The 10,920-nt window shown below is 52.1% G+C and overlaps 1 protein-coding gene across 3 annotated transcripts in view; it reads left to right on the top strand.

The window, feature by feature from the left end:
- The first annotated feature begins 323 nt into the window (after positions 1-323).
- Positions 324-10,920, top strand: part of PSMD11 (proteasome 26S subunit, non-ATPase 11) — a 16,688-nt gene continuing 6,091 nt past the window's right edge. Inside the window, exons 1-6 of one of the 3 annotated variants that reach the window (XM_027909830.1) lie at positions 324-470; positions 1,970-2,071; positions 6,390-6,514; positions 8,611-8,682; positions 8,961-9,018; positions 10,624-10,741. In XM_027909830.1, coding sequence (XP_027765631.1) covers positions 380-470; positions 1,970-2,071; positions 6,390-6,514; positions 8,611-8,682; positions 8,961-9,018; positions 10,624-10,741 — 566 coding nt within the window. In that variant the 5' untranslated portion in view covers positions 324-379. Of the gene's footprint in view, positions 471-564; positions 649-836; positions 965-1,969; positions 2,072-6,389; positions 6,515-8,610; positions 8,683-8,960; positions 9,019-10,623; positions 10,742-10,920 lie in introns of those variants that run through there. The other 2 variants (XM_027909831.1, XM_027909832.1) reach the window with 2 other exon arrangements.

The raw sequence follows: 10,920 nt of genomic DNA, 5'->3' as shown, positions 1-10,920 counted from the left end.
GCATAACCACGCCCCATAACGTAAGACATCCAGCCTCAGACCACGCCCGCCGCGCATAGGCCACGCCCCCTGCCTTGCTCGCAGCCTGCCTCCCCCTCACGCAAACCACGCCCCTTTTCCCTCCCAAAGGCGCTCTTTCCCAACCACTCCCTCCCTCCCTCCCTCCCTGCCGTCCCTCCTCCCCTCACCGAACCCCGCCCGCTCTCCCCTCCCGACGGTCCCTCCTCAGACCGCCCCTCCCCTCCCCGCCCCGCGCCCCTCTCCGTTAACCCCGCCCCTGCCCCGCGCCGTTCCCGCCATGCCGCGCGCGCGGAAGAGGCGCGGCCGTGGCGGCGGCGCCGCCCCTTCCGTGAGGGCGGCGAGGCGGAGGAGCGGCAAGATGGCGGCGGCGGCCGTGCTGGAGCTGCAGCGCGCGCAGTCCCTGCTCTCCACCGACCGCGAGGCCTCCATCGGCATCCTGCACTCCATCGGTGAGCGCCCCCGCCAACCGCCGCGCCCGCCGCCCCGCGCCCGCAACGCGCCCGCAACGCGCACCCCCTTCCCCCACTCGCGCCCCGCGCCGCTGCTGACTCACCGTGCGGGCAGCGCGGCCTTGGGCCCGGCCCGCTCCGCGCCGCGGGGCTATGGAGGAGCCGGGGCCGGCGCCGTGTGAGCGCTGATGTGTGAGGGGGGTGCTCGGGCTGTGCCGGTTCGCGGGGGGGGGCTCGCGTTGCGGTGCCGCGGCCGCGCTGAAGGGCGGGCGGCGAGGGCTCCTCCTGCCGCTCTGAAATTCGCTGTAAACCCTCCCAGCGCCGCACACGCTGAGCTTTGGAGGAGGTTTTCTCGCCGTGCCGCGGCTCGGTTTGAACTCCTCGCTGGAGAACTTCACCCAGTGCTCGCTTTGCTCGTCCCCGGCGAGTGCTGGTGGCACCCCCTGCCCCGGGCGTTTATTGGGGGTGTTGAAGGGGTTGTGGGTGATTTGGGGGTAAGACAGTGGAGAGCCCTCGAAACCGGTGGAAAAGCAGCGATGCTTTATATTCCTGTGCCGTGCGGGGCCTCTGCTGTCACCGTGCCCCGCTGTCACCCCGCTGTGCCGGCACAAGTTTTTCCTGGTGCTCCTGTCCGGCCTCGGAGGGGCTGTCGGGGCTTTAGGAGTTGTTTGTGCCTCCCTCAGTGTTTTGCTGGTTCTTTCGGGGTTGGTGTTCTCGAGTCACGCTGGGCCGGCCCGGGCTCAGTCAGGACTCAGCCCAGGATGGTGTGTGATGATTTTTCTCCTTGAGAGCGGAGTTCTCTCGCTTTGGGCACCACAGTCTGGGCTCGTGGAGGGTTTAGTCCCCTCAGAGCTGGGATTTTTGCTGTGTTTGTGTGGAAGTTGGAGGGATTCCTTGCACTGGGGGTGGTGGCAGGGAAGGAAAGGGATAACTCGTGAATTGGTGCTTCTGGGTTTGTTTGTCGCTTCACCTGCCTGGGAGCAGAGTCACTCACCTGGCACAGAGTGAGGTGGCACTGCTAGCAGCTGTGACACCTGAGTGAGGGGGGACAACAGCTCTACCTCTCAGAGATGGTGTTGTGCTGCATTTCATCCACGGCATCTCAGCTTAACACACAAAGCAGCACCATTAACAATCCCAGAGCGGGATAACCCCGGAAATCCCATTAAATGCCCTTTATGTGCTTCTGTGGCTCTGGTGTGTGGTGGTGTCTGTAAATGCCACTCACACAGCTTGACAAGCTGAATGGGACTGTTCAGAGCTGGGATTGCAGTGGGGTCTGTCAGCTGTGATACCCTCGTGGAGCACAGGCAAAGCTCTACGAGCTGAATTTAAACTTCCCACAGAACCTGCCCCCCAGACCTCTCTGGCGCTGGGCTGAACTCACCAGTGCCTGTGGGATCAGCTCCTGCTTTTGGGCACCTCTCCAGGAGCTGACCAGTAGGGATTGTCCTCTGGAACAACACCAGAACAACTTTTCCTGCTCTTTTTTTCCCCAGTGAAACGTGATGTCCAGGAGAACGATGAGGAAGCAGTGCAAGTCAAGGAGCAGAGCATCCTGGAGCTGGGATCGCTGCTGGCCAAGACTGGGCAGGCAGAAGGTGAGTCTGAGATATCCAGCTGAGCTGACAGGAGGTGCTGCAGCCAGTGGGTTTAGTCTCCTTATTTATGGGACAGCAGGAAAAGCAGCTTTTGGCAGGGAATGTTCTCTCTGAGACAGGACAGAAACTAAACTAAAAAAAACCCTAAAAAAATAAATAAAGAGCATAAAATGTTAATCTTGTGCTGCTTGTCCCAAGTGATGCTGCTGTGCAGTGCAGTCTGTGACCCTGGGGCATGATGGTCTTTTAGTACAAGTGATTCAAGTTTTGTTAAGTCATTATGTTTGGGATGAGAAGTGTCTCCTGATTGGTTTTTAATTACCTCAGAGCCTCGTTTCGAAGGGGAAAGTTTGTCCCATAGAGTCCTTTCTGTCCAGCAGCTTCCCTCACAATTAATTGATTTATCTGCTGGGCCATGACATCAGCAAAGCCTGCCCAGCTCCACATGGGAGCAGGATGGGACAGTCCCTCCATTGTGAGAGGACAGAGATGGAGTTGAGTTCTCTGTTCAGTGATTATTTGGAACCTGTTCCTGACTCCTCGGGGCAGGGAGGGTTGGTTGTTTGGCACTCAGCAGTTTGGGGCTGTGTTTGTGTGCCCTTTTGGGGGGCCCTTTTCACCTGGGGCATTGCAGAAGCTGTCACACCGTGCCAGTAATAAGTCAGTCAGCTCAGTGTGGCTGTCACTGTGCCCTTTGCACTCTGCTGTTTGCTCCTGGAGAGAAAACCAAACACTGTTGTGCCCCTGCAGCGAGGGAGATGTGAGTGTTTGGGCCAAAAAGGGGGGAACCATCAGCAGGGTCTCCCCAGGATGTGCTGCTGGGGAGCAGAACTGGGAGCAGAGCTGATGGGTCCGTGTGGCCTCCTCGCCTCTGCAGAGCCTGGGGGTTGTCTTGAGTTTAAGGGGAAGTTTTACACCAGTGTAAAGAACTCCAGGGTTTTCTGCTAGGGTAAGGAGCTAATAGATTTAATTTTTTTTTTTAAGGGGAAGGCTAAGAAATTGAAAATAGCAATGTTAACTCAGCAAACGCAGGGTGATGAAGGAGCAAACTTGAAGTGTTTTTTGCAGGGTGTTAGAACACTGAACTGCAGAGTGATTTTGTTCTGGGTAGAAGAAGATTAATTTGGTGGCATTAAGAGGCCAGCTGTGTGTGTGTGTGTAGATGGGGATGGGATCAGCAGGATGTGCTTGCTGGGGGTGAGGGAACGGGTACCCCAGCTTGGGGCTGTGCTGGAGCTGTGGGAGAGGCTCTGCCACCTTCCCTTCCTGTCTCTTTTCCAGGTTTAGTTTTAGCAAGTGGTGGCAGGTCTGAGGTGTTTCAGTGCCCAGTATCCCTGGAAGTGGATACTGGGAAGGAATCCTTCCCTGTGAGGGTGGGCAGGCCCTGGCACAGGTTGCCCAGAGAAGCTGTGGCTGCCCCTGGATCCCTGGAAGTGTCCAAGGGCAGACTGGATGGGGTTTGGAGCAACCTGGGCTGGTGGAAGGTGTCCCTGCCCATGGCAGGGGGTGGCACCGGGTGAGCTTTAAGATCCTTTCCCACCCAAACCATTCCATGATTCCATGACTCTGCTGAATTGCAGCCTTTGTTTACAAAAACAGCAATAATACCACTGACCCTCTTCAATCCTGCATCCTTATCAAGCAGATAAACTCATAGATCAATTCCTTTTTTTTTCATGGCAGTTCTATAGCGCTGGAATAACTCAGATCAGGAATTTGGATCCATGGTGTGTGAGCTTGTGGAAGCACCTTCCCCGAGGATGAGCAGCAAGGGCTTAATTTTCCAGAGCTGCTGCTCATCATTCCTCCAGAGCTGTCAATCACACCCCTTTACCAGGCACTGCATTCACTTGAGAAAAAATAAAACCCTAAAAATAGTTGATGGTTATGTTGGTGGGGAAGGGAAATTTCTGTGGGAACTTTGATCCCGGGTGGCTGAGCGTGTAGTTTGGAAAATGCACAGCTGGATTCCAGCTGTTGACTTGGGTTTCTCGTGAGCTCTGGGGCAGCTGCAGAGCACATCAGTGGAAAGGCTGGACACACCCTGCATTATGTTTCACCTGATTTTTCCTTTTTTTTCTTCTGAAGTTCTGTGGGGAGGAGTATTTTGGGCACTAAAGCCATGATTCCACTGGTCCTGAGGGGCTGGTGCGGCACAGGGATGCACAGGAGGAGGTGCTTGGGAGTGGCTGAGAGCTGATGGATCCAGAGCCCCCCTTTCCCAGCTCACACCCTGATCCCTGGGAGTGGCTCAGTGCAGGTCTGATGTGTTGGAAGGACCTGTGTGCTGCTGTCCTGGGGGTTTGTTTGCTGTGTGTGAAAACCAGAGTGTTTGGGCTTGGATTGAAATGATTGGGATTTGCATCCGTGAATGGTGCTGGAGGGTAAATGGACCTGGGAACAGGAGTGGTGTGGGTGAAGTGGGGCAGCAGATCTCAGTTCCTGATGGAGTAAAAGCTGAGCACTGCCAGGGCTCAGATATTGCAGCAGATGTACCTCAGTTCTAGAAAAACCTGCCCGCTTATGCTCTGGCAGAGAGAAAGCCAAACTTTTATGAAAGCTGAGGCCTGGCAGAGCATCTTGTTTTGTTCCCTCTTCCACTGGAGAAGGATTTGGGACCTCTTGCGCTGCAGTTTGGGAATAAGGCTGCTCTGAGGATCCAGGGCACACCCCAGATAAGTTCTGTTTGTTCTAAATCTGCACTCGGAGATGTTTGAGAATGTCAGTATGACATCACTCCAGGGCCTAAAGGGGCTCCAGGAGAGCTGGAGAGAGACTTGGGACAAGGGATGGAGTGACAGGACAAGGGGGAATGGATTCCCACTGCCAGAGGGCAGGGATAGATGGGATATTGGGAAGGAATTCCTGGCTGTTTAGGTGGGCAGGCCCTGGCACAGGTTGCCCAGAGAAGCTGTGGCTGTCCCTGGATCCCTGGAAGTGTCCAAGGCCAGGTTGGACGGGGCTTGGAGCAACCTGGGCTGGTGGAAGGTGTCCCTGCCCACGGCAGGGGGTGGCACTGGATGGGCTTTAAGGTCCTTCCAACCCAAACCATTCCATGATTCCAGGAGTGATTGGATTGGAAAAAAACTGGGTTCTGCTTCTTAAGAGTGTGAGACATGAGTTGTATCAGGCTTGATTAAACTTAAAATAAATAGGTTGAAAGAGCAAAAAATTATGAGGAATAATTTTTAGATATTAGTAAGATATTATGACAATTACTTTGCATTACTGCTAAATGAAATATGGAAGAAACCTTTTTTTCATTTGTTTTTGTTGGAATCCTCCCAAACTGAAATCCTCCTGATACTCCTCCATACACTAATTGAAATCAAATTAGTCTTTTATTTTAGTTTTGATTTGATACCAGTTTGATACAGAGTACATTGAATTCAGATTCCTGAATTAGACATTACAAGTCTTCATTTGATCTTTCTTTTACTGTTGAATCTTGTAAACACAGTGGTGTGAGATCCACCTGGATATTTGGGTGAGGCTCAAAAATCTGGGGCAAATAGCTGCGATTTCAGTGTAAACCCCACTGCTGATGAGTCAGCACTGAATCCTGCTCTGCTGGAAGATCATCTTCCCAAACTGTAAACAGCCCTGGCCGGGACCTGCCCCGGTGGCCACGTGTTGTTTGTTGTAGGAGACTTTTCACTTGTGCAATTCCAACAGGTCACTGCCAGGGTGACACCGAGTCCTGGAGCTGCTTGTGCCCTGACTGCCGCATTCCTGCTCCCTGGGAATGACACTTTAGGGAGTTTCCAAATAAACACAGACTTTTCCTTCTTCCACCCCTTCCAAAGACTCGCTTTGTACCTTTTAATACACCTGTTACAAGCAGAAATGTAGTTAAGTGAGGTAAGAGCCAGTCAGGTCAAGGTGTAGCTGGAGTGTTAAGGAATGTCATTTTCCAGCGGTTGGAGTGTTAAGGAATGTCATTTTCCAGCAGTTGGAGTGTTAAGGAATGTCGTTTTCCATTTTGGTGTATCCGACTTCCTGGGTCCAGCGTCAAACTGAGATCATAAAAACACCTCTAAACCATAAACTCCATTTTACAGAGCAATCTCAAAGCATTTAGCAGATTCTTACATTTTTAAAACGTGCCTGAGGCAGGAGTAGCTACAACTGGTGGTAACTGGGGAGCTGCAGTCCCAGGCAGTGTGGGCAGGGCTGCAGGTGACGTTTATCACCGTGCCCTGTGAATAGCACTGAGAAACTGCCTGTTGGATGTGAGAAACACCGTGTGCAGACCTGTCAGCAGCCCTTGGCTCTTTGTATTTCATGGTTTGGGTTTTTTTTTATTTTTATTTTCCAGAGCTGGGAGGACTCCTGAAGTACGTCCGGCCCTTCTTGAACTCCATCAGCAAAGCCAAGGCCGCCCGTTTAGTCCGGTCCCTGCTCGACCTGTTCCTGGACATGGAGGCAGCCACGGGACAGGAGGTGAGGCTGCACTTCCAGCAGCAAGGCTGTTCCTCAAAAGCCTTGCAGCACCTTCATCTGGCCTAGTTTGCTTCGTGCTCCAGAATTATTCATGTCGTTTAATGCGCTCGGATGTATTTTTATAAATAAAACATCAGATGATTTGATTCACAACCAGGTTTTCCTGCAAGCCTCGCCCTGCTGGCAGGTTAGGAGTGGCTCCCATCCTGCGTTAAGTTTGTGTTGTTTCCTCAGGTTGGGTCAGGTTGGATATTAGGGGAGATTTCTTCATGGAAAGGGTTGTCCTGGCCTGGAGGGATTTAAAAGATGTGTGCATGTGGCACTTGGGGACGTGGATTAGGGGTTGCCATTCTGGGGGAATGCTTGGACTCGGTGATCTTTGAGGTCTTCTCCAACCTAAATGATTGTAGGTGCAGCACTGGGAGTATTTTGTGGTGTGGTCAGAGCTGGGGATGTGGGAGGTTCTACAGCTGCTCCAGGGATCGGGGCCAGGAAAGGTGGGCGTGCTGTGGGATGGCACAGAGGAGCTGTCCAGGAGCTGATGGGATTCAGTGGTCAGTGTTACTCATCATCTTCCACCTGGAGACACAGTGTGGTGGGTGTTTTACTGCACAGAGGCATGAAAGTTACCCCTGAAGTGGGAGTGGAAAGAGTTTTACAGGTGTAAACTGTGTCAGTGGGTGAACTTCTCCCCAGACAACCCAGGGTAGTCCAACATAGCCCACAGTCAGGATTCAGTCTGTTCTCATCAACTCCCCAGGATACAGTGGTTTGTTGTTTGGGGTTTTTCCCCACTTTTTGGTTATTTGGGAATGGGATAAGAACAGGAGCAGCTTATAAGTGATGAGGAGCCACTGCCAAGCAGCGCTGACCTGCAGTGGGTTGTGCTGGCTCACCAGTCCCTTGGGTGGAAAAGGGAGACAGGGTCTGAGCAGCAGGTCAAGGACAAAACCCACATAAAACCTGCACACAGGGACTGACAGACTGCAGGGCAGAGGAGGTTCTGCCATGCTGAGAGGGGCAGGTCATGTTCCCATTAGCCAAATTAGCACAGATCCATCACCCTTCAGTACAGGTAAGGCAGGAAATGTTCCTCATTTGCTGTTTGGCTTTTGTGCCTTCTGTGGGATGCTGACAGAATGTTTTGCCCCCTCTTTAGCAGAAGGGGCCAGGAAGTGGGGTGGGATGTGCAGGTGAGAAGGGGGGAATCTTTAAATCATCAGGAGAAAATGAGCAGCTTCAGACCCTTCTAAAGGTAACTTGGTGTAAAGGACGATGTTTGGGTGCAGTTGCAAAAGGAGTTGGGATAATAATGATGGAAATAGGACCCAGTTAGTCAAAATATTAATTTTCAAGCCTATTCCAACCCCAAAACCTTAAGGAATGGTGACATCCAACCTACGAGGTTCCTGAGGCAGCAATCCTGAATCCTTTCAGAGGAGTTCCAAGGGACTTTTGCTTCATCAGTGTTGAGAAGACTCCCAGGAGCCCAGTAAAGCAATGGAATTGGAGGTTTCCCCATCTCCTAACGCTCCAGCTCTCTCACTGGGCAGTAAATTGAAACCTCCTAATGGCTTTTCATTAAATGTTCACCTTTTAATAAGCAGTGAGGAGGAGCTGACAAGACTCTGGGATAAGGATTTCCCCAACCTGGCACCTGGGGGATGACTTAGGTGTTGTGGGCCACTACTAAACCCTCTTCTGTCTGAGGTGGAACACCCTTTTATTCATCAAGGGGTGGTGGGGGGGGAGATCTCAACCTCAAAAATCTCGAGAAGCCCCTGCCGTGCTTTGAAGTGACGGGCTGGGCACCCCTGGCACCCAAAACCAGAGCCTGGCACCTCTGCTGCTTTGACATATCAAGGGCCCTAAAAAAACCCTGCAATTTATTGCCTTTTATTGAAAATACTCAGCATAGTTGTGAGTTTAAATTTGTGAGTTTAAACTTGTTAGTGCCTCCCCCCAAATGCCTCCGAACGACACCTTCGGTGTCGTTCGGAGGCATTTGGGGGGAGGCACTAACAAGGAAAGCTTTTAGGCCTGACTGGTTAGCCTCGACTTTTAGGCTTGACTAATTTCCTTCTGCTCCCTTTCAGGTGGACCTGTGTTTAGAGTGCATTGAATGGGCCAAATCAGAGAAGAGGACTTTCCTACGCCAGGCTCTGGAGGTACGTGACGGATCCCAAACCCCGCGGGGTCACAATCTTCCCTCTTTTTAATCAGATTTTAACACCTGTCAAAAGTAGAGAGGACTTGTGTTTGTGTGTGTGTGTGTTGTCCAGGTCTTTTTTTGTGTGTGTGTATGTGTCAATGGGGTGGGCATTAATTACACTGAATTAATTACACTGAATTAATTTGTAGTGCAGAATAAGAACGTCACAGTTTTCATTTTACAAAATAAATCTGTTCTGGCTTTCCTCACAGCAGTTCCTTTTCTGTTCTCCAGGCCAGGCTGGTCTCTCTCTACTTCGACACCAAGAGGTACCAAGAAGCTTTGCAACTAGGTGAGGCTCCCACTAGGTGGTGGTAGTAGATCTCTGCTTTTTAAATTAAGACTCTTGACAAGAGAAACTACAGCCTGTGTCGTGTCCCTTGATAAATTTTGTGGGATTTGGCAGTTAATTCCTCGGTGCTGTGCCAGCTCTGCCATCTCTTGCTGTGGCTGGGTGGTAACAGCTCTTAGAGATGTCTTTGTTCTCTTTGTTCCACCACCCTCACCCATCTCACCTGATCCTCAGGGTCAGGTTGGACAAGGCTTGGAACAATCTGGACTCGTGGAAGGTGTCTCTGCCCATGGCAGGGGTTGGAAGGAGATGAGCTTTAAGGCCCCTTCCAACCCAAACCATTCCAGGATTCTGTGACTTATGAATTTCAAATAATTTTGGAGGCTGTATCCAGTTGAAGGCTGGAGTTTGGCTGCTGCTGGCACATGCTAGAACACACTGCTGTGGTCAGGCTGGAGGGAGAAAACAGCTTTTTGTCCCTTTGCTCAAACGCAACCCCAGTAAAGCCAATGCTGGGAAATGGCAGAACCTCTGTGGGTGTCCTTAGACCAGCTCTGGTGAGGTGCTGTGAAGACTTCAAAGATTTGCTCCTGCACCCCCTGAGGTGGTCATTACCCACGTGAACTCCTGCCCTGCCCCAGAGCAGAGTGAAGCAGGTCACCTCACAGCTCCTCTGGTGCCTTTTAAATGCTCATTTTGCAAATGACTGTGGAGCTCCAAGTGAAAGTTGAGGCTGTGAGTGAAGCTGAAGCTGTGGGTGAGGTTTAAGCCGTGTGGCAGAGCAGGGCTGGGGGATGACTGCATGGACACAGTGCTCACCTGGGACCCATAACCTGTCACCCTGAGTGGTGGCACGAGCTGTGTCACGTCCAGAGTCACCTGGGGGGCTCCTGTCTGATCAGAATGTCAGGTTAAGTGCTGTGGTGCATGGAATTCAGGATGGAGTTAGAACTCATTTGCATATGGATAGGTAATGAACTCGGATTTAAACTGATCAGCTCCAAAGCTGTGCTTAATGAGTTTAATCCCTTGAATGGTGATGGGACAGCCTGGGCAGTTGGGAAGGCCTGAACAGGACAGCCCCTGTGCTGCTCCATTGAGGGGTCACTGTTGTGTCCATGGCTGTGGGGGGACAGGGCAAGCAGGGAGTCTCTTTGGGATGTTTTTAGGGATAATCTGTTCTTTTCTACCCAGTAATGCAGTTTCAGATCTGCTTTTCAGCCCCTGAGAACTGCAAGGGAGGGGGAGGTGCTCATCTCTGCTCACCCTAAGTTACCTCTTGGATTAGTGGGGGGGGAGAGGAGGAGACAAGTTTTCTCCAAGACTGGCTCATTCTGTCCTCACAAGGCTTTGATGTGACAGCTCATGCTGCCGTTCTCCAGCCTGTCCATTCCTACCTCCTACATTTGTCCTGTAAATACCCTGTGCTTGGAGCATTCCTTCCCCATCCCATGAGCTTTGGAGTTGCTCAAAAATCCTTAAAGTCTCAATCTTTAGGGTCCTGGCCTAAAGGACCTCTCGACCTTGAGAGCGGGCAGTGCTGCAGGTTTGGGGACAACCCCAACTGCACAACCCACAGAGCTGTTGTCCTTCCCCCTCTCCCAGGCTCCCAGCTCCTTCGGGAATTGAAAAAGATGGATGACAAGGCACTGCTGGTGGAAGTGCAGCTGTTAGAGAGCAAGACTTACCATGCCCTGAGCAACCTGCCAAAAGCAAGAGCAGCCTTAACCTCGGCACGGACCACGGCCAACGCCATCTACTGTCCCCCCAAGCTGCAGGCAGCGCTGGACATGCAGTCAGGTGAGGCCTCCAGGACAAAGGGGACATCCAGGACTCCTCCTGACGCATCAGTGACTCATCCTGGAGGGAATAATGGAAAATGATGCTCGGTGGGACCCCAAG

The sequence above is a fragment of the Empidonax traillii genome, unplaced genomic scaffold (assembly GCF_003031625.1).
Source record: "Empidonax traillii isolate 1590-97213 ecotype Southwest subspecies unplaced genomic scaffold, ASM303162v1 scaffold2457:size24050, whole genome shotgun sequence".
Taxonomy (NCBI): domain Eukaryota; kingdom Metazoa; phylum Chordata; class Aves; order Passeriformes; family Tyrannidae; genus Empidonax; species Empidonax traillii.
The sequence above is the reverse complement of the archived record's forward strand: the minus strand, read 5'-3'. Positions and strand labels throughout refer to the sequence as shown.